A 20,976-nucleotide genomic window follows, 5' to 3' on the forward strand; every position below is an offset into this window, starting at 1 on the left:
AATACGCTCTGTGTGGTTTTACTGGGTGATTATGATTGTCGAGCAGGCTAGAGCAGGTGTGAGATATTACCATCATCGTGATCACCCGGTGATATCATGCTCAGATCGCCCCAGACTCGTTAAAACAAGGGAGTTGGAAGCGCTGTACCCTGTCATGTCCGCAACATAGAATGCCGGGCTGATATCTTGGCTGAGCTTAGTTATCGAGCTTGGCGATTTTGATGATGGCTGTTAGGGCTCAAGGAGTTCACCACATCCTCCTATAAGGGTATAAAAAGCAACAATAAATAAGATCTATGAGGATGAGCCAAATCATGAATCCAGACTCGTGTTCGGGGCATTATTACGTAGGCACTGTCGAGAATTACGGGACTAATCAGATTATCTGTTACACTTTGCCTAATCTGGGGCCCGCATAGGGTGCAATGGGAGGGCTTTCGAGATTCTTTTTTGGCCCTCTACTAATCCTATAGAAAATAACCGGCGCTCAACTCATCCGTCCTTCTCACTTTGAACCTCATGATCTTTAGAAACGGGCAGAAAAGCTTGCGCGATACATTTGTAGCATCGAACCTTTGCTTGCAATCAGGTGGGGTGCAAATGTATGTGCATACTTCTTGAATGTCGGTGAGGGCTATGCATACTTGGCACAAATTGCCCGTATAACAGACAAAAACATAACCAATAGGACGAGGTTTACCTTGAACAGGCGATCCAGGCGAGTAGCGCTAACCAGTCCAAGCGGTTAATGAGAGCGTTGCCCATGCTATTTTAGCTCATGTCCAAATTCGATGGTTAAAAGTCCTTTTTTTAATCAAAATATATGCCCTAAATTATGCGGGTTATGTGGGTTGACCGTTCTGGTTAGGAGAAATAAAGACATACACAGTATTAATCTATGTACATAGTCTCTACTGCCATCCAAGTCCCACGTCAATGATAAAGGCCGCATGGGCAGAGTATTCTTGTAAATTAGGAATCGAGGTCATTCTACTCCTCCGGAAGCTTTCGTTCCATCATTCTCGGCCCGAGCATCTCGGGATGTTATCTTCCGGCTCCACGCTTCGCGTACAGTAAAAGGGAAGACTGTTTCGTCAAACACATCTGAGAGCTTTCCATTCCAGATCACAGTATCTTGACTAGCCACTTATTAGCCCACCATCTACGGTGTTTATGCCCATCCATCGATATAAAGATATCTTGATCATCTATACCCCGCATTATCCAAGCGCCCCTCCTACCGACAAGACCACAACATGGGGAAACGCATTGTGATCGCGGGAGGCTCCGGGAAAGCCGGACAGCATATTATCAGATATCTCCTCCAACAAGGCCATGATATTCTGAACCTCGACCTCGTTACTCTTCCCGCTGAGCTGGAAGAGCGAGTGCACACCTTGCGTGTCGACCTGACAAACACCGGTCAGGTATACAGCGCACTAGGCTCTCATTTCCACTTGACAGAGCCGTTCCGTGAGCCACTCGGGCTAGTCCCCGATGCAGTTATTCACATGGCCGGGTATTCGCGCAACATGATCGTTCCCGACGAAGAAACCTTCCGCGGCAATACCTCGGCAACGTACAACATAATCGAAGGCGCATCACGCCTCGGCATCAAGAAGATCATCATCGCCAGCTCTGTCACTGTCTACGGAGTGAGTTTTGCAGAGGGAGACGTAGATTATCCCTCCTTCCCAGTCGAGGAAAGCGTCGACGCAAACCCGATGGACACATACGCCATCTCAAAAGTGTGCGGCGAGAGCATTGCACGTGGGTTCGCGCGCCGGTATGGAAGCGATATCTATATATTGCGTATCGGTCGCATTGTTGCTCCCGAGGAGTACAAAGAGTCCATGTTCCGTTCATATGTTGAAAATCCCGAGAAATGGGCGCCGCATGGCTGGTCGTACATCGATGCTCGCGATCTCGGGCAGATGTGTGATCTCGCAGTTCGGAAGGATGGCCTTGGATTTCAGGTCTTTAACGCTGTCAATGACGAAATTACAAATTACGAGAACACTGCAGAGTTCCTAGCGCGGGTTTGTCCCCGTGTCCCGGTTACGCGAGAGTTGGGGGCCAGGGAGGCTCCCATCAGTAACCGAAAAATTAAGGAGCTGCTTGGGTTTCGGGAAGAGCATCATTGGATGAAGTATTATGAATGAGTTTGGAGAAATTAAGTCAGAATCATATTCGTAAATAGCCTTCTCTTCCATACAAAATACCTACAACATAGGCCAAGATAGAGGCTAGGGCTGTGTTATTTGAGCAGGTCACGCGCCCGGGCGCCATTTCCCGATGACATCAGCAGATCTTTGTGGAGTGTCGCTTGGCCAAAGCAGGGTGATATTCTCCCCAGTAAATACCATTGAAGCTGTCTTTGTTGAATAAATCCCAGGCCCAATTCCGCACATGCGAATTGGAACAAAGAATGCAAGGACCTCGAGTACCAAATTATCCATGGGATAAAGGCACTCTCATAAACGAGATTTTTGTGGCGCAATGAAGCGGGCTATGATCCTGGCAGTGAGGCTGGATATGCCCGGGACCAAAAAGTCTTGGCTGGCAAATGGGTTGCAATTTCAATATTTCCCTTTTTAGTGTGGCTTTTTTGGGGTTCAATATATTGCCCCTGAACCTACAACATGAGGTTTTTAAGAGCGGTTGAGAGAAGTTCATACACTGTAAAACATGGGGACCCCAAATGGATAGGTAGCATATGGATATGAGATCTGGAGAAAGAGATCCAAGTGGGAAGCGAATCCTTTTTTTTGCTTTTTTGGATTGATATTTTCAACATTTCCCCATTTTTGGTTTATTATTATAGGAGTACTACGATATACTACAATATACTCCGTACGGAGTAGGAATTAACATCTCTATTTTCTACCCAGTCTGGGGTACCCAGATCGCCGGCCCCCGCATGCAATATACGGGGTGCGCCAGTGCGCCAGTGCGCCCCAGCTTCGTCTTTGCCTCCTTGTTCTTTTCTATCTTACCTTTTTTCTTTATTTCACATTTTTAGGTCGCTCAGAGTCCCTCCCCCCTCAGTCCCCTGAGTCCCCAGATTTTCCTATATCTCATACCCGAATCCACATCTACTCCACACGCCATGCCGCTATTCCCCTGACGCTGAGTCAACGCCATGAGCAATTTCAGTGCCGCCGGGGATGGCATCAGTGGTCACTATAATGGAACCTCCCTGGAAATGAAGATCACGATCGCCACTCTGGCTGGTATCACTTGGTACAATGCCTTCGAGCTAATGATCCTCCTCTTTGTCACCTTCGCGGAATACCGAGGACTCTACTTTTGGAGTTTATTTATTTCCTCCGCCGCCGGGCTAGTTCCCTACACGCTAGGCTTCTTACTCAAATTTTTCAAAGTCACCGACAACGCTTTATGGCTCCCTGTCACCTTGCTCACCATTGGATGGTGGTGCATGGTCACCGGCCAGTCGATTGTCCTGTACTCGCGCCTACATTTGGTCCTATCAAACCACCGAGTCCTGCGTCGCGTGTTGATCATGATCATGATTAACGTAGTCATCCTCCATTTTCCCACCACCGCCCTCACCTACGGTGCCAACATGGTTCACGACAAGGTCGCCCTGGAACCCTGGAAAAAAGGCTACAATATAATGGAAAAGATCCAAATGACAGGCTTCTGTCTGCAGGAATTCATCATCTCGGGGCTATATATCTGGGAAACAGTACGCATGCTACGCTTAGACCCGGACCGTGCCAAGCGCAAGATTCAATACCAGCTGCTGGTCATCAACTTCATCATCATCATCCTGGACTTGGGTCTGCTCGTCGCTGAGTACATGAACTTCTACATCATGGAAACCATGCTCAAAGGCGCCGTATATAGCATCAAGCTGAAGCTTGAATTCGCCGTCCTTGGTAAACTCATTCACTTGGTCCACAATCACGTCTGGAAACCCGAATCTTTTTGTGCGCCACGCGACCTCCCCGATTTTGTCGACAGAAGCCGGATGACTTCCGATATGACCCATGCCGCCCCTAGTCTCGTCCATCGCAGACCTTCCCGAATGGATGCCGACGACGTTTCTATCGCCATATTTGAACATTTACCGCCCGACCGCATACGAACCAATTCCGATCTCTCCAACTCGTGGAGCAATGAGGCCCGCGCCTATCATGTAGATCACCTCCCAATCGACCCCACCATTCCATTCTACCATTATCCACGTCAACATAACTGTCGGGAAATGCCCGAGAAACCAGGATGAGAATAGATCCTGTCGCAGCAATACCCTACGGACTTCTTTTCTTCTTCTTTACGAATCACGGCTTATGATATATGATCATTATTGGGACTCCAAATATCCCACTTCATTCTCTATGAACATCACACATCAACCAGTCTTCAAACCGACCTCTACCCCGACAATCCCGAGGAAATTCAACTCCCCATGGTCAAACCTCGGGCCTTGCGCCAGCTCCCTGGGTCACCACAATTGAATTCAGGATTCACCCAGAGTTGTTGTGCCGCTGAGCCAGTAACTTCCTTGATGGGGAATCCACAAATGTGAAACCCGCCAGGGTTCATTTACGACAATACAATGTAGATGCATGTTCATTTTTGTTTGTATATAGAATGATTCCCAGTAGTTATCTCCTGAGATACGGTTGTTGTTAAATATGTTCCAATTATCTTCATTGCACATCCCTCTCTCTTCGAAATATACAGGCAACCTTATGTTCTGTGTGATTTCTAATAAACTGTGGTCCTAATATTCTCATTTATTTCTGTGTCGCTCTTCCGTCGTGTCTTCACTAGACATGTGGCTTCGATATTCTTCTAGGTCTTCGTGCAAACGAGACATTTTAAATTAGGGTGGGCTGTCAGACAATGTGATAGGCTTTCTAAATATATAAAAGTTGCATGTACCTACATGTAGTCCACAAGTATATATAGATAAATTTAACATTATAAACCTGCATCTACCTGGAACTCTCCCGAATGGATTTCCATGGATAGAAAGAACTTTAGCCATAAGCTTAATTACTCCGGATAGTTCCAGGGCTCAGATGTTTGCGGCTCGAACTTAATTTGCTCCGAGATTTCAAGGTTGGCTATTCTTGATTGAACATCTCCAGCCCTTTGGGTTCTATGCCGCTTGATAGCCTCACCCTTCCCAGCTCTCCACAGATTTTTTTGGAAAACCCCCTCTCTGAATCACATGCAATTATCGGATTTTTCTTTTTTATAAACTAGCCCAAGGTCAGGTAGTTGCTAACACTCTTCCAATCCTTAGTACAAAGGCTCATACCTTGTAAATTGACTAAGACAAGATGAATCGGCGTATTTCGCACTTTCAGTTAAATACTGTCTGCATTCCCAATTACAATATTATCTTCCCTTTCGCCTGTCTTGTCCACTTCTCACGAAGCTAAGCTAACATCCGGCCTCCACCATGACATACGTCTATCACGGTTCAAGGCCCACGGGAGACATCGCGACCAGACCACGAATCTCGGTCGCAATCCCAACTACAATCCATCCCCAAAACCACAACAGAGCTCCTCATCGTAGGTGAAACCCCATCAGACCCAGAATAGGCTCTACTCGGCGCCCACTTTTCCACCGTTGATATCCTAAAGCTAGAGCCTGATAGCCATGAACAAACGCTAAACGACAAGCTGATTTCACTCCACTGGATTCTGCAGAAGCTCATGTTATTTGCAACATACGGCGAGCTAACCCAGACTCCCTTCATCCGCAAGGGGCTAGTCGGGCACCTAATCCTGTTCTACAACTGTTACCTACACTTCGAAGGTCCCACGACCGCTGAACTCTCTCGTCCAGAGTTGGAAGCCCTTTACAAGGGAAAGACAAGGCTCAAATACTTCCCTACCAAATCACATAAACCGAACGAGAAGGAGATCAAGGTTGTCGATTTCCCAAGCTTGGTGGCAAACCGCATGCACAAGTTCAACATTGAAAACTCGAAGATTGAACCGGGAAATGGTCCAATCAACTTGTACACACTTGAAATCTGGGAATAAGACGTTATCAAAACGTTTTGTCGTATGGCAAAGGTACTGCCACATCCCCTGGAAAACCTGCAGACACTGCTCCTCCGACACACTGATGGAGGGGGATGCGAACCGATCGAAAAATGCTGCTTTTGGGCGTTCTTGCCTGCCTTGGATAATTTGCAGACTCTAAGCGTCACATTTGGAGACTTCATGGATAAGTCCATCGTGCAAACGCTCTACCAGGTCTTTCCGCCTAATCTGACGACTTTTTACTTTCACGGTCCCGCTTCGCTACCCCAGTCTGAACATTGGGTAGATTGGCTGTGGGCTTTTGAATCTCCGGGTTTCTCCCGCGGTTGCAGCGCTTGGCCTTTGTATTGGATATACACTTCGAGTATTCGAGGAAGCCTGCCGCGAGGTGGATACCAAAGCCCCAGAAGAGGTACTATGACAGGCGCGGAAGACATGTGAGCCCCTTTATGGGATTGCTCACAAACGTGGAACTAACTACTGTTGAGACTATGCCAGCAGACCCCGATGAATGGATCTTGAGACCCGTAGATGACCGATGGGTGGCTAGTTGTTTGGAGTAGATAGTTGCTCCTCTTCCTTCCTCTACCTCTTTTCCTTAATCCAGTCGGTAGCGATGTATAGTCGTGCTGCTCTCTGTCCTCTCCTAGAGTTCTGGCATTAAGGTCCTTGTTGATGTAGTCAAGGGTATGTTATGTCTCGACCGAAATATAAATCAACAAATGCCCCGTCGATAGGATGATACACACAGCACAATAAAAAAAGGATGGATGGAAAATCGAAACAGCTCATAAATCGTACATAGGAGTTGTTAAGACACTACGTTCCTCCTACCACTAGGACTCAAGACCCCAAAGCGCCGAGGCTCGAACGCTTAATCTCGAATGACCGAGATCCTTCAATCAATCCATCAGAGAACTTGGTCACAGCCACCCACGCCGGACTGAACTGCCTCACTTCGTCAAGAGCGGGGATGAGGCCGACTCGGTTATTGTCGCTCCATAGGCAGGTGATGCGTCCCCTGATAGAGGAGTCATCAACTTCATGAGTCTCAGATGAGTCATGCTCTGAGAAATCAACATCAACAGTCCACTTATTGTCCCATGTACGGCTCCACAATTGGATGCGATTCAGACCATCTGGGGACGGATTTAGGAAGCGGTGGTCTGGAGCGGAGGAGCCAACCACACTGAAGTTCGTGATATAGTTTCCGTCCATGTTGATGCGGCAGTTACGCGTATTTTGGCCTGACACTTCGAATCGGACAGAGGAACTATCTGGCTGAGGGTGGGAAATGCTGAAGGAAATCCAGTCTGGCGATAACTCAGAAGCCTCAAGCAGAGAGTCGACATGCTCGTTGGAAATGGATAGAGAGTCAGCACTGGGAACAACATGTGGTACTGGTGCACTCCAGGAGCATCGCTGAACTTGGTTTTTGCCTCGGAAAATCCAATCACAGGTCTCATTCTGGCCTGCTGCGCTGGGGAGCCCGTAGGTAACATCCTTTACAAACGGCGGCATGCCGGTCAATGAAGCAATAGAGATCCCGTTGTCGAGATCGACCTCTTGAAGGAAGAACAGCTTTAGGCGGTTGGAGTCTGCGAACGGGAAGGCGACCAGGTTGTATATCATCGTTCCGATGAAAACAAAGAGTAGGAAGATAGGCAGATGGTAGGTGTATCGGTGGATAAATGGCAGCATAGGGGCAAATAGGAGTGCAGTGAGAATGGAAATAAAGAGATAGACGATCAGCTGGGGGCTACCATCCTGACCGGTCTGGCTGAGAGCGCTGGTAATCAGAAGAGCCAGCGGCACGATCAGCATCAGAATTACGGGAGTTGTGATGAGCAGCTGCAACAGCCACGTCCATCGAGGCAACACGCCACTCCACCCCTGCTCGTGCGCATACACGTTCGGGTCTTTCTCTTCTTCCTCTTCGCCTAATTCATCAGATGCGCGGTCTACCCCAACGCGGACGTAGTTGGCAAAGGTGGTGCGGTGTCGGCCATGCAAGAGCGATGTTGACTCAGTCGGGTCCTCTTCGGCATCATCGTCCTGGTGCTCATCACTCGATGCAGCAAGTCGGCTTCCCTGGGTACTAGGTCGTCGTGATTCGGCCAACCCACCGACGTATTCTAACTTCGTTGGGAGAGAGAACAATTCCAAGTAGGAGATCCATGTGGCCAAGAAGGTTCCGGCAAAGTAAAATAGCATGAAATAACCACCAGCGAGCCCATCCTCGTGCTCATAAACGGTGCCCACTACCATGAGAGACCAGGTAAAAACAAACATCCAAGTCCAGGTATAGACTCGATGAAAGGCTGATGGGCGGGCAAAGTCTGCGACGCGAGATACAAACCAAGCCAAGAAGATCCAAGCTGAGATCATCATACTCCATACGGCGTATGAGCTGCTGTGAGCAATTAAAGGGTTGACTTTCGTCACCATGTAAGCCAATCCCACAGTCACTGCTGTAGGAATCGAGATCAAGAATGGAAACCGGAAGAAACCACGCAAACCACGCAACGGAATGTTGTCGTCGTTAATCTCGGAATACACCGATGAGCGGAAGAGATACATCTTGTCAGCTTTTGAAAGAATGACACTGGTAATAAGCAATGTCAAAGGCGCCACAATGAGCAGAGTAACAGACAGTGCAAAGAGCGTGTGCAGACGGAATACGGCAAAAGTGCTCCCAAACAGATCGAACCAAACAGCCCGGGTACCTGAGCCGCTAGGCACAGCTCCATCGTCGCGGAGATGCCCATCGAACCGATCAGTGGTATCAGATACAAGCGCCTCCGTCGTAGCAACAGCAGTAGAGAGCATGTGCCAAAGTGAGTCTATACTGGTGTGTCGGGCATCATCCTGATCAGTATGATAACGAGCTCTAGGTTCAAAGAAAGCAACATCCAGGCCGCGCAGGCCTAAGATACCGTCCAGAACAACATAATCCGTCTGGCTACTAATAAGACCCTTTTCAAACCCGTTGGCACTCAATACCGAGCCGAACGGGTGCTGCGATTTCGCATACGCCTGGGTGACCTCCGTATCCGAGCTACGGAATAATGTAGCACGACCTCCAGCACCCGCACCTTCCAAGTTCAGGAATGTGTGAGCAAAGTGCGCCATTGGATGTTGGCTGTATGCGCGTGCGCCGTTTAGATAGTCCTCCTCACCATTGTTAAGGAGAATCACCAACCCGCGGCGCGGTGCATGGCCCGGTGTCAGGAAGTATTTCACAAGCTGTAGACACGTTACAACGCCAACTCCATCGTCTGTCGCTCCGTACCCGGTCGAAACGCTGTCGTAGTGCGCGTTGACAAGTACTCCTCCCTTGCCAACGGGCATTCGGCCGGGAGTCTCCCACCAATTCTCTTTCTTATCTTCCGAGCCGCGAATATAGACAAGGATATTGGTGCCTTCAAAGTAAACGCCGACACTTTTATCGATGAAGGTCAGATTAGACACCAGGTCGTCGAAAACAAAAACATCGGGCATCTCCTCCTTCGCGTCACGGTATTCCTCGGTGGATGAGGCGGACTGCTTGATCGCGTCGATACGTTCGAGAAGCCACAAGCGGACCTCGTCATTCTGGTGTGAGTTGTAGGGGTGAAAGCCTTTTGTCAAGCTTTGGAGATCTTGCCATGCCTCCGTGAGATTGAGGCCGTTGGGGCTCGTCCGAGGCGCGGATGGGACGTTGTGGTGGATCACCAGCAATGGGATGATCAAGGCGAGATACACGACCGTGGTGATGATTGTTACCGGCCATGGCGTAAATGCCAGAGGGTTGCTGGCCTTGTAGGTAGCCATACCCTGTGCTGTTCAAGCTGAGTGGGTGGAGTGGAGGTTGAAGTTGGAGTCGAATCCAAGGCAAATGCGGGGGTAGCTTGTGGTGTCGTAATTACAGTAAATTACATACATATATTTATGTACATATAAACCGGATTTTAGGCCGGGCAAGTTGGATTTCCCTTTCCGTTTAAGTGTCACCCCTTGCCGCCGTTTACTCACTGAGTAAAACTGAGCACGCCCCTGATTATTACATAAGCTCGAGGACTTACTCACTGGGGTACATACAGGGACATATGCTGATATGCTGCACAATCCTACACTAACACAACATTGAGGAAATTGAGTGAAATGAGAATTCTATGCGATTACACATTGACAACAAAAATGATAATCCAAGTCCGTAATGGCCAGCGTACTAATGCATTTCCCACAATAACACATAATAAAGGATAAGGTGATCTTTGCTCATATGGGTAGAAATATGACTGCCTGTTTGATCCAGCAAAGAATCGCGGATAAAAGAAAACAGGGAATTGAATAAAAGGAAGAAATGCGAGGGCCTGGGCTTATTTTCGACCGCAAAGAAAGGGGGTATCGTATCAAGTATTCAAAGGCCCAACGTCGATATAATCATCGTCTCCATCGTTGATGACAGTTGCATTCATCAACCCAGTCATTTGGCCCTCATCTTCGTCCAGCTCTTCGTCGTCATCGTACATCGTAGCTTCGGCTTCTTCTTGGAATGGTGGTTCACTTCGGTTCAAGTAGTCTCGGAGTCGATTGACACCATCCCCGCTGAACACACAAAAGACGTCCCGTTGTTGTTGCGTAAACTCTGGGGGAGCTTCTCGGCAGAATGCAGTGAGGTTCTCTTGCAGAAACTCTTGGACGCCGGTCAAACTCAAATGAGTCAGGCGTGGGCAGCTATTCAGCAAAGCGTGAATACCCTAAGCCGTAATGTCAGTATTACGTATCGTGTACATCAAGAGCTTCGATCGAGACTCACCTTCATTCTCAATTGAACGCAATAGCTCAGGTGAACACGCTCTAGACTGCTGACGGAAGGATGATGGCCCATCTTGGGCCGTGCCAATGCTAATATACTCTGATCGGTGATGGCCTGACATTTGACTAGCCCAATTCTTCGGAGCTTCGGCAAGGTAGCCAATTGCTGTACACTACGATCCGTCAGGAGGTTACAGCAGGCCAGATCGATGTATCGAATACGGTTGCAGGACTTGACCAGGGTCATCACAGCCGAGTCCGTGATGTTCGAACAATGGCCGAGGTGCACATAGTGGAGGTTCTTTCCTAGCCTGCAAATAGCCATCACAGATCGATCTGTGATGAATCGGCATTTTGCTAGTACCAGATTCCGCAAACGAGGAGCTGCGCGCACAATTCGCTCCACCGAATCATCCCTGACGTTCTCACATGCGGTAAGGTCGAGGATTCGAAGACTGTCAAAGGTCATTTGAGGTAACGACATGAACGCGCTGTCGTCTATTTCAGTACAATGTGCAAGCCGCAGTTCTCGGAGATGCCGCAGTGTCGTGAGCAACGGAGTAACTGATATGCTAGTGACAAGTTTGCAGTCATGTAAGTCGATTTCCAGTATAGACGGGCAGTTTTCGGCAAAGGACTGAATGGCCCGGTCTGAGACATTAGAAACTCCGTTGAGTTTCAACTATTACACAATTAGTGATTGGGGTCAACCCAAAATCCCGCATATGATCCACATACCCTTTTGATTTGACGACACTGTTGTGATACAATGAGCAACGCGTCGTCGGTGATTTTTGAACAACCTGTGATGTTCAGGCCTTGCAGACGCGGACAGTCCCTGGACACCGTTGAGAGCGTGTGATCTGTAAGATGTCGCAATTCTGAAACATCCAGCGCCTGCAGATGCCGGTTCCCCTCCACCAAGTCCGACACGCCTTTATCCGTCAAGTTCTTGCAGCTCGTCAATGTCAGCCGCTCAATCCGCTTGCACTGGTTGAAAGAGAGGATAGTTCCATCGCTGACATCATCTGACAGAGCAGATAGGTTCAATCTCTTGATAAGGTCTGCGTAGTTGAAAAGACTATCCGGTTTCCCCAACGACGTAGTCACGCTTCTCACATTGGCCCAGGTGTTGCAAGTCGGGCGATGCCATAGTATCCCTACAGCATTCGCAGCCCATCCACGACACACTAGCATGGAATTGAGCATATCCAAGGGCGCAACCAATTTCGAGAAGATCGCGATCAGAATCTCGGGTGGAAGGCGGCCGATCGGCGGCAGTGGCTGGGATGATTCACTTGGCAAGCGAGAATCGCGGAAATTAGCCACACCGATGGAGGATTGTGAGTCGTTGGCCTGGGCCATGAAGAAATCGGTGTCATCATCGGCGGCACGTTCGGGTGACGTCGATCCAGAGGTTTCGGAAGGGGCTGCACTTGAGCATCGACCGGCTTCTCGTGGCCGATGCATCCTAGTAGCAGTAGATTCTCTTTTCGAAGTTCGCTTCAGTATATTTTTCGGGTGTCGGTATGGTTGAAATCTCATAACTTCAGGGAACTCTGCATGGGCGGTGCATGTGAGACTGAAACAGGTAAGTCCGGTCCACAGATGCAGTCAGTCTTTGATCAGTCGATAGTCCTAAGACGTTTGTCTGAAGTCTGGTAGATAAATGTAGTTTTCGGGAAATAGCTGCAGCAAGGTGGGTGCACGAGGGATGTAAGCGTGGTTTCGCGGCGCGTATTTGGATGGCAAGGGAGATGTTGACAAGGGCAGGTCGTTCAAAATGAAGTCGAACCAATCTAGATCATGGCCCCAAGCACCCCTTGGGTCAGATGAAAATGCGTAACCAGAAAAATCAATGCAAGTAAATGTAAAGGGATAAAAGCGGCTATGGAGGGGGAGATGAGGCAATGGGGCCGGGTTTCACAGTGTTGCGGAGTCAGTGCCAAGCACTGCTTATCGTTTGATAAGATGGAAGATGGTCTGTAGATTGGAACCCTTTGGGATATGGAATTTGGATCTAACTCCTATAAGAAAAAATGAGAATTAGACTGCCTTATTGAACTAGTAGGTGAAGGTGAAATTCAAAGTCGTTTGATGTGGCCTCGTGCTGGATCTACAATCGATCTACTGAATGCGGGAATACCGGACATCTGACCTCATTGGAATGTACGGGGCCTCGGGGAAGCCCTGCTTTCTTCCAGAACATCTCCCACATTTGTTCAAAGTGATCTAACCATCTACCTAGAAAGATATCTATCTCAATGGCTTTGTCTAAACTTCTCTCGAACCCTTCACCCAGTCACGCAAGATGTTCTTCCGAATCTTGCCAGTGCTGGTCTTTGGTAGTTCACGGACCACTTCCACTTCTCGAGGAATCATAAATTTGCTGATTCCGCTAACATTACGAGCCCAATCAATCAAGTCTGAGCCTTGCAGATTCTTGCCTTCCTTTACTGTAACAAAGGCTTTGGGTCGTTCGCCCCAATGGGAGTCAGGGACAGAAACGACACCAGCCTCCAAAATGTCAGGATGCATGACCAGCATAGACTCAAGTGCAACGGAAGAGATGTTTTCGCCGCCTAATTATTGTTAGTAATCTGGTCTATTGGCAGTTGAGCCGCTCGCCACACGTACCACTGATGATGATATCCTTCGCACGGTCAAGAATCTGAATCGCACCATCGGGATGCCAGACAGCCAAGTCTCCGGAGTGTAAGACACCTCCTGCGAACAGTTTCTGAGTTGCCTCGGGGTCCTTGTAGTATCCTCGGGCACATATATTTCCAACAAAAACAATCTCGCCAATCTCCTGGCCGTCCTTACAAACATCGGTGATGGTCCCTTCAGGTACTTCGGTCTTGATGACCCTACTTGGTAGACTTGTAATAAAGCCATGGCCTTGGCGGGCCATCCTCTGGTATTTCTCCTTAAGAGGAAGCACGTCCCATTCTGGCAAGTGATAGCCCTTGGTGATTGGCCCGTATGTCTCCGTCATTCCATAAACATGTACAGGGTGCAAGTTTAGGTCGGTCATTTGCTCGAAGAGGAGTGGCGTGGGCGGGCTTGCTGCCACCGTGACGCGGACAGGCTCAGGAAGTCTCTCTGCTTCTTTGGCGTTGCAAAGCAACGTGTTCACAGTCGGTGCAGCATTGAAATGGGTGATGTGCTCCGTTTTCAGCAACCTCCAGATTTCGGGGTAGTCTATCTTGCGTAGGCAATAATGGGTTCCACGAACGGCTGTCACTGCCCATGGAAATGTCCAGCCTATATGTGTAAATACATGTTAGGTATGCAGATTGATTTCAGGTTACTCGAGTGGGAAAAATTCACGAACCCATAGCGTGAAACATGGGTAGCGTCCATAGATAACGCGCACGGCCGCGGTGGTAGTTCAGACCAGTTTCAATGATGTTTCCCAATGTTGCCAGATAGCAGCCTCGATGGCTGAACTCAACACCCTTAGGACGGGCCGTAGTCCCGCTGGTATATGCCAACGCAAGTGTGGACTCTTCATCGGCAGCTTGACTCTCGAGTCCGTCCCAACCCTGAGAGCCTGTAGCGATGTCATGTCTGAGGCCTTCCAGAACGGCCTCGTCAAAGGGACCTGTCAGCTCACCCTCCGTTGCATCAGTGTCGGTATCTACAATAATAGGGATGTGGGGGTACTGGGATCGATAGTTCTCCAGAAGCGGAACGTATTCCTCGTCGACGATGATCGCTTCCGCATCACCATGATCAAATATATAAGCAATATCTTCTTGTTTCAGACGATAATTGACAGCTACAAACATGTCAGTTTAATTGGTGAACAATATCTCTCAAAAGACAATTAGATTACCGATGTTGACAGCGCCAGCTGCGGCGATTCCAAAAATTGACTCGAGGAATGCTGGGGTATTCGGACAGAGTATCCCCACTCTGTTCAGCTCATGTTTTTTGAGGTAGTAAGCCAAACCCCTCGCTCGATCTGCGGTTTCGCCGTAGCTCCTGCGAAGGATTTTGTTGTTGGCCGTTACATGGTAGATCGCCTCAGCCTGTGAAATTCTTTGTGAGATCATTGGAATACCTAGGGGCCATTTGCAATGAGCTTACATTGGGTTCAACGGCAGCAGCACGAGGAAGGAAGAAAGTCGGGGACAGTGTATGGGTATTAACACGGGGTTCAGGCGGCGGTGTTGAACCTGTGAAATGGCCAAGCAGGCCAGACAACCGAGACTTCGAACCAGACATGATATACAAGAGGTGTAGATTGATATTTAGTTTTTTTTTAAATAACGTGTTGTGTTAAACAACAGAGGTAAGGCGAGGTTGAAGTACTGAACAGAGTAGTGAAATCTCCAAGTTGGAGAAAGTGCGGGGATGGGACTAACGCCGCGGCTAAGGGGGAGGCGGGGGGGAGTTCGGGTACTAGTTAACTCTGGGGGGGCTATCCGGACTAAGGGACTGAATATGGCCTCAATTTCGGGAAAGGCTTGATCTGCATACGGCTATACTCGCTTCAATGGATTATCACGGATTGGTCGGTTAATTTGTGTGGGGGCAGTGGATACAAAGAATCATCTTGGAAATTGAGTAGGCGTCACATTTCATAACTGGCCCCGGGGGTGAAATATGATATACCCAAGGCAATTGCGGGGAGACACATAGGCATGATACATATACAATGTTACAGGGGAAATCAAGGGGGTTACCAGGATATAAAAAAAAGTATAGGTCAAAGGATTTTTTGATCATAAGAATCATGTTGAACTCTTGAAAATTGTTTCTTTGGATTAAACCGCCACGGCGCGAGTCAACGGCCAGCTATTTTGAACCTTTTAATCCCAATCGACTCCGTTTTTCGACTTTTGAAAATTTCGAAGACCCCAATCCCCGAGCCGTCATGTGCGTCACAGACAGTGGTATTCATGAGTTAGGGAATCGGGCTGCAGAAAAGGGTCGGTCGGCTTGCCGTTCAAATTCGCCCGCGATTCCATCCCAGAACCATCGCTCGACACAACAACCAGCCGCGCTAAAGGTATCTAGTAGCCATACTGAGCAAGCTGGGTCTTGGTCTTGCTGTCCACATTCGCTCCCTGCTCGGCCTTGGCAAGGACACGGCGAGCGGCCTTCTTGCGCTCGTAGTAAGCCTTGCTCTTGACCTTCCGGCGCTCCTCGAGTCTGTAAACGTGTTAGAATTATCGATTGAGCCAAAATCACACTCAGATAATAAATCTGGGATTGTACATACCTGGAAACAACATCCTGGTACTTCCAGCCAACCTCGTGGCTGAGACGGCCAACGGTGCAGTACTTGCGACCGGGACGGAGACGCAGGACACGGAGAGCCTGGGGAACAACGACACGCTTCTTCTTGTCGTAGGGAGGGGGGACACCCTCGAAGACCTTAAGGCGCTCCAGAGCGGCGGCACCACGGGCGGTCTTGTGGGGCATCATACCGCGGATGGCCTTGTAGAGGATACGGGAAGGAGCGCGGAAGTGGAAGGGACCACCACGGGTGGGGTTGAAACGAGTCATCTTGCGAAGGTAGGCGTGGTACTTGACTGTAGGGCGGAATTTCGAGTCAGCTTTCTGATGTCCAAATTGTAGTGCATTTCCTCCGGGAAAAAATTGGGCCAAAATTGCCATCAAAGAACTGCCAATGGTTTTCGAGTTGCGGGTGTTGTCGGTCGTTTCTTTCCTCCACACTGATTCACACAGTTCCCAATATCACACAGAACGCAAAGGAAATATTCGAGGGGGTTGAACGTACGCTTCGCGCGGAAGAACTCGCCGGAGATGTTGAGAGCCTCACATCTCACGACGACGATCTTCTGACCGTTGAGCAGCTGCTTGGCGACAGTGCTGGCCAGACGACCGAGGAGGTGTCCTTTGCCGTCGATGACGACCTATTTCCAAACAATTCAAGTCAGCGACAGATTCGATATGGACACTTTGGAGGCGAGAGTAGCGGCACTCAAGTCGTTGGGTAAAAACGCACCACTGATTCGAATGAGGACATCCTGGTGATCTAATGTCCCGTGGGATGGATGTTGTCGGCGGTTGTTGTCGTGGGTGTCAAGTCGACGCACACAACGAAGTCGGATGGCTCGATGAGAATGGGCTAAGCGAGGGTCCGCTCACTTTGTGTTAATGGCGAGGGTCGCAGCCCTAAGCATGACCAATCAGGAACTATCTGAGTCACGTGCTGTGCCTCTCCTGACTCCGCTCGGTATCGTATTATGTAATACTTTTATTTCTCACTGTGCGCCATGATGATTCTCTTTTCTTTGTGCCGTTAGGGCATTGGCTTAGGGCTGATATACCCTGTTCTAGAAGGTTATTGTAAGATCGACTGGTTATCTTGAAAGTTGCGAGGAACGGGAAGTTGATACAATTCCAATGCTCGTTACAAATACTTCATATCATACTAACATAGATAACTATAAACCCCTTTTCACTTCCATGTAAACCTGTTTCTTGTTGGAAACATTGAATTCTGTCTTATCGTCTTGTTCGATTGCCAGATCTATGATCTAGGCAACTTCAGGTGGAAACATTGGGTCCGATGACTAATGTATCCAACCTTGCCCGCGCGGGTCGAGGCCATTGTTTTTTTCCCCCAGAAGAACTTCCTCGTAGAGATAACTAAGGCCAACGAGACTTCCCACTGGGCCTCATATCCCACTATTCTTATTCACAGTGATCCCACTAAACACCAACAATCCAACTTGATTTCCATTCAATATTATAGCTTGAGGTAGGGGTCCTCTACATGCTCGAGTCATGCGACAAAAGACGCGTTTTGTCTGCGTCTCTGATACACACGGATATACGCCCTCGGAAGCCGGCTTCAAACTACCAGCAGGCGATGTTCTGATTCATGCGGGCGACTTGACGAACAATGGAAGTCTAAAAGAGCTCCGCAGAACAATGGATTGGATCTGCAAGGCCGACTTTGAAATCAAAATCATAGTTGGTGGTCAGTCATTCAATATGTTGTTCACGTGCCCAATATACACTTGACTTAACCCCGGCATTAATGGAAGTTATATCTTCGCTGCTCGCCAAAATGCACCGTTTTGTTAGCAGGAAAACGTCGATACAAACTCCCTAACCTTTTGAGCAGGCAACCACGATATCACCTTAGACCCAACACTCTACGGAGAGCATGGACAAAGCTTCCACGGCCAGTTCCTCGAAGATTCACATCACTGCCTAAAACTCATTGCGGAGTCGCCTTCGATCGTCCTACTTCGCCATGAGCCCGCCCTAATTCGCTTGACGCGAGCGGGCGGACCAAACACAGTATTTAAAATATTTGGGTCCCCATACTCGCCATCTCAAGGAAACTGGGCTTTCGGATATGAATCAAGTGATGCTGCTGCGCTGTGGGGTCAGATACCAATCGACACGGACATCGTCATCACGCATACGCCACCACAATCCCATTGCGACCAGAAACCGAACGGAATGTTCGTTGGGTGTGCTGCGCTTCGTAGTGCATTGAGCCTCATCAGGCCGCACTTGGCTGTTTGTGGCCATGTGCATGAAGGACGAGGGTACGAACGAGTTCGCTGGCGAGGCAAGCTTACCAAGACAGAAACAGAAACACAGCCAGAATTTGATTCAGTTGACCATGTCACTCGGGGCGCTCTTCCACCCGCGGGAAGCAAGAAACAGAGCTTAGTCGATTTGACTGGTAAACGGGACAAACGCCTAGACAACGAGGGATTTTCGTACCCTGGGCAAAGACAACATGATCTGGCAGGGACACATTCGATGTCATCAGCCTCACCAGGGTCAGAGTCATCTGCTGGAGTTTTTGACAAGGCAAGTCCACGAAACCCGCCGAGCGATCATTTGTCCCTGGGTGCGGGTAACCCTGGCTCCAGTAGCCGGCGTTTTGATTACGCCTTGCAAAAACTAAGAAAGGAGACCTGCATTGTCAACGCCGCTGTCGTGTCCACTAGCTGGCCGCACCAGGGGGGCAAACGGTTCAATTCGCCGATTGTGGTCGATCTTGAACTTCCCGTGTGGCAGAACGACCACGCGGTCGCGAACGGATGAATGTGTATTGAATTAAGCAACTTTGGGAAATTGCATTCTATTCTGGTAGCCCCATCGATCGTAACGGCAATCGTCCCTTTGCTTTGACCGTGCATGGTGGCTTAACGCCAGATTTTACCATTTCCCTGGGACATGCAGTGACCTAGGCTTTGGCCCTGTTGGTGCTGTTGGTTGGATGCCTTGATACTTCATGATTTTAACATTGGTCGGCTAGTGACTTGATGCACGATCCTAGTGCTGTCGGACTGTCTACGCTTACGTCATTTCTTAAACTATGCGGATTGGCCTCTGGGTGAGCCTGTCAGACAATGCAACAGCATAAGCTCCATACTCCGTGCTGTAGGGATTTAATAGATTTTAATATTCACCAGATCAATAGAAAGGAGAAAGGAAAATCTTCACGATTCGCTCTTCCAAACTACACAAACACCAAACTACCCCTCTCTCATGTATACCCCGCATGTAATGTACACATCCATCTGACCGATCGCAATCACAGGCGCCTGTGGCTGTGATATCACAACTCGATAAGTTCCTAAGTCATCTGCAACGGGGATCTCCCCCAAACTCAAAAATTCTAGACTCGGCGCTTCCAAGCGACCTCTTAGTGGACAAAGTCTGGGCAGAGATCACAACTTGAGTCAATGCATGGCTCCTCCCACCCTCTCCTCGATATCCGATGTGACTATGTGCGGCCAATCAGGTATGCTAGGTTGAGAATTTGGGGGTTCGGTTTCTTCAGGGATTTGTGGAATACGCTCTTACACACCACCTTCGTGGGAAACACATGCTTTTCTCGCAAGGGTTGCTTAGTCTAACACATTCCTTTCCAGAAAAAGTTGAGTGGCTGAGCGGGAGGCCTAGGCATATTACTCCGTACTTCGCACAACATAAGTACGATGTAATAATACGAAATATTATTGCATGAGGGGGGTAATAGTAGACATCAGTAGACATCATTATTGCAGCCTGCATTGCATCTACATTCCTGTTTCCCGGGTAGCAAACATACAACTTCGAGCCAGCCACGGCATATGAAATGCAGTTCAGTAGTCTACATGTATCGCCAGTTGTACCTTGCTTACCTGACTACCTAAGTGGATTCGACTTTTTTTGGTATTACTACGATTCTACCTGTCCTACAAATACACCTTTCTCCTGACTGCCAACGTCCAATCCTGAATTCACCGATCTCAGTCTTAGCGGGGTTGCGTGACTGTCAGGGAAGAGGGGTATCTGTACGGAGTAGATCACGGTTTTAAGCGCATAAGGTTACAACCCTGTGTTTCAGAGGTAGACATTGTGTGACCTCTCGAGCACTGCTGATGGGATCGGAGGATTATGGATTCGACCGGTGCAGTCGGGTTGGAAAGAACGAATGTAGTCTAGTGCTATTCTTGCCTGGGGATAAATTGACCACTCCTAGACCAAGAATATGTATACTACAATCACTATCACATAGAAAAATGTCAAATGACAAGAGTCAAAGAAACTAGTGAGGGCTATCATACGATATTTGAGGCGGAAATTTGAATGGATCGTAGGCCGTTCGCTCGCCTTGAGACACCTTGACACTAAATAGAAAGATACATGGCATTCTAAGCAAAAAACCAAAGAAAGCTATTTAGGCAATAGCAATGGTAATACTCCGTGCGGAGTGAGATAATAATATGGTAATGCTGACCGGAGTCGCTCCGCTCAGCATTTGCACATTTTCCAATAAACTTACCATGATCGGGGCTGGCACAGGCAGCGCTGTTGAGCACCAGTCTGGATAATTTCTGCACCGCGCGGACCGCAGTACCGGGCCCAGATGACTTGGAATTAGTGGATGGGCCCGGATGGTCCGAAACAGAAGGAGTACGGGATACCAATGTAGCTTTATCAGTGCCTGCAATTGTCTCATAGTCTATGAAGTACAGAATAATGGTTGGAAGATAGGTAGTCTCGGGTGGGGGTATCTAGCAAAGACACGTATAATGGGGCCGGTGTGGGACAAGTGCCAGCGGATTTAGCTTGGGAGATGGGGTGCGAATCAATGCCTGAACAGTCCAAGGTACTTCGTGTTCGGTATATCTATGTTGTAGAG

At 48.7% G+C, this 20,976-nt stretch overlaps 8 protein-coding genes across 8 annotated transcripts; 4 read left to right on the top strand and 4 right to left on the bottom strand.

Moving 5' to 3' along the window:
- Positions 1-1,256: 1,256 nt before the first annotated feature.
- N7447_000483 (NAD-dependent epimerase/dehydratase family protein) lies at positions 1,257-2,162 on the top strand (the record flags this gene model as incomplete). Its single annotated transcript, XM_057224759.1, has 1 exon — positions 1,257-2,162. The coding sequence occupies one exon, from the start codon at positions 1,257-1,259 to the stop codon at positions 2,160-2,162; it is 906 nt and encodes a 301-aa protein (XP_057088775.1).
- Positions 2,163-3,142: 980 nt separating this feature from the next.
- Positions 3,143-4,252, top strand: N7447_000484 (uncharacterized protein; the record flags this gene model as incomplete). Its single annotated transcript, XM_057224760.1, has 1 exon — positions 3,143-4,252. The coding sequence occupies one exon, from the start codon at positions 3,143-3,145 to the stop codon at positions 4,250-4,252; it is 1,110 nt and encodes a 369-aa protein (XP_057088776.1).
- A 1,447-nt stretch (positions 4,253-5,699) lies between these two features.
- On the top strand, positions 5,700-6,032 carry N7447_000485 (uncharacterized protein; the record flags this gene model as incomplete). The annotated part of the gene is made up of 1 exon (XM_057224761.1): positions 5,700-6,032. The coding sequence occupies one exon, from the start codon at positions 5,700-5,702 to the stop codon at positions 6,030-6,032; it is 333 nt and encodes a 110-aa protein (XP_057088777.1).
- Positions 6,033-6,878: 846 nt separating this feature from the next.
- Positions 6,879-9,848, bottom strand: N7447_000486 (M28 family metallopeptidase; the record flags this gene model as incomplete). Its single annotated transcript, XM_057224762.1, has 1 exon — positions 6,879-9,848. The coding sequence occupies one exon, from the start codon at positions 9,846-9,848 to the stop codon at positions 6,879-6,881; it is 2,970 nt and encodes a 989-aa protein (XP_057088778.1).
- Positions 9,849-10,429: 581 nt separating this feature from the next.
- N7447_000487 (putative ubiquitin ligase complex F-box protein GRR1) lies at positions 10,430-12,380 on the bottom strand (the record flags this gene model as incomplete). The annotated part of the gene is made up of 3 exons (XM_057224763.1): positions 10,430-10,777; positions 10,837-11,517; positions 11,574-12,380. 3 exons carry the CDS (start codon positions 12,378-12,380, stop codon positions 10,430-10,432), a joined length of 1,836 nt encoding a protein of 611 aa, XP_057088779.1.
- A 729-nt stretch (positions 12,381-13,109) lies between these two features.
- N7447_000488 (putative AMP-binding domain protein) lies at positions 13,110-15,068 on the bottom strand (the record flags this gene model as incomplete). Its single annotated transcript, XM_057224764.1, has 5 exons — positions 13,110-13,417; positions 13,473-14,102; positions 14,173-14,619; positions 14,677-14,872; positions 14,931-15,068. The coding sequence occupies 5 exons, from the start codon at positions 15,066-15,068 to the stop codon at positions 13,110-13,112; spliced, it is 1,719 nt and encodes a 572-aa protein (XP_057088780.1).
- A 791-nt stretch (positions 15,069-15,859) lies between these two features.
- N7447_000489 (60S ribosomal protein uL13) lies at positions 15,860-16,839 on the bottom strand (the record flags this gene model as incomplete). The annotated part of the gene is made up of 4 exons (XM_057224765.1): positions 15,860-15,998; positions 16,069-16,381; positions 16,591-16,726; positions 16,819-16,839. The coding sequence occupies 4 exons, from the start codon at positions 16,837-16,839 to the stop codon at positions 15,860-15,862; spliced, it is 609 nt and encodes a 202-aa protein (XP_057088781.1).
- Positions 16,840-17,603: 764 nt separating this feature from the next.
- On the top strand, positions 17,604-18,887 carry N7447_000490 (metallophosphatase domain-containing protein; the record flags this gene model as incomplete). The annotated part of the gene is made up of 2 exons (XM_057224766.1): positions 17,604-17,799; positions 17,947-18,887. The coding sequence occupies 2 exons, from the start codon at positions 17,604-17,606 to the stop codon at positions 18,885-18,887; spliced, it is 1,137 nt and encodes a 378-aa protein (XP_057088782.1).
- Positions 18,888-20,976: the final 2,089 nt, after the last annotated feature.

Source organism: Penicillium robsamsonii (assembly GCF_028829455.1).
Source record: "Penicillium robsamsonii strain IBT 29466 chromosome Unknown utg000001l_segment0_segment0, whole genome shotgun sequence".
Taxonomy (NCBI): Eukaryota; Fungi; Ascomycota; class Eurotiomycetes; order Eurotiales; family Aspergillaceae; genus Penicillium; species Penicillium robsamsonii.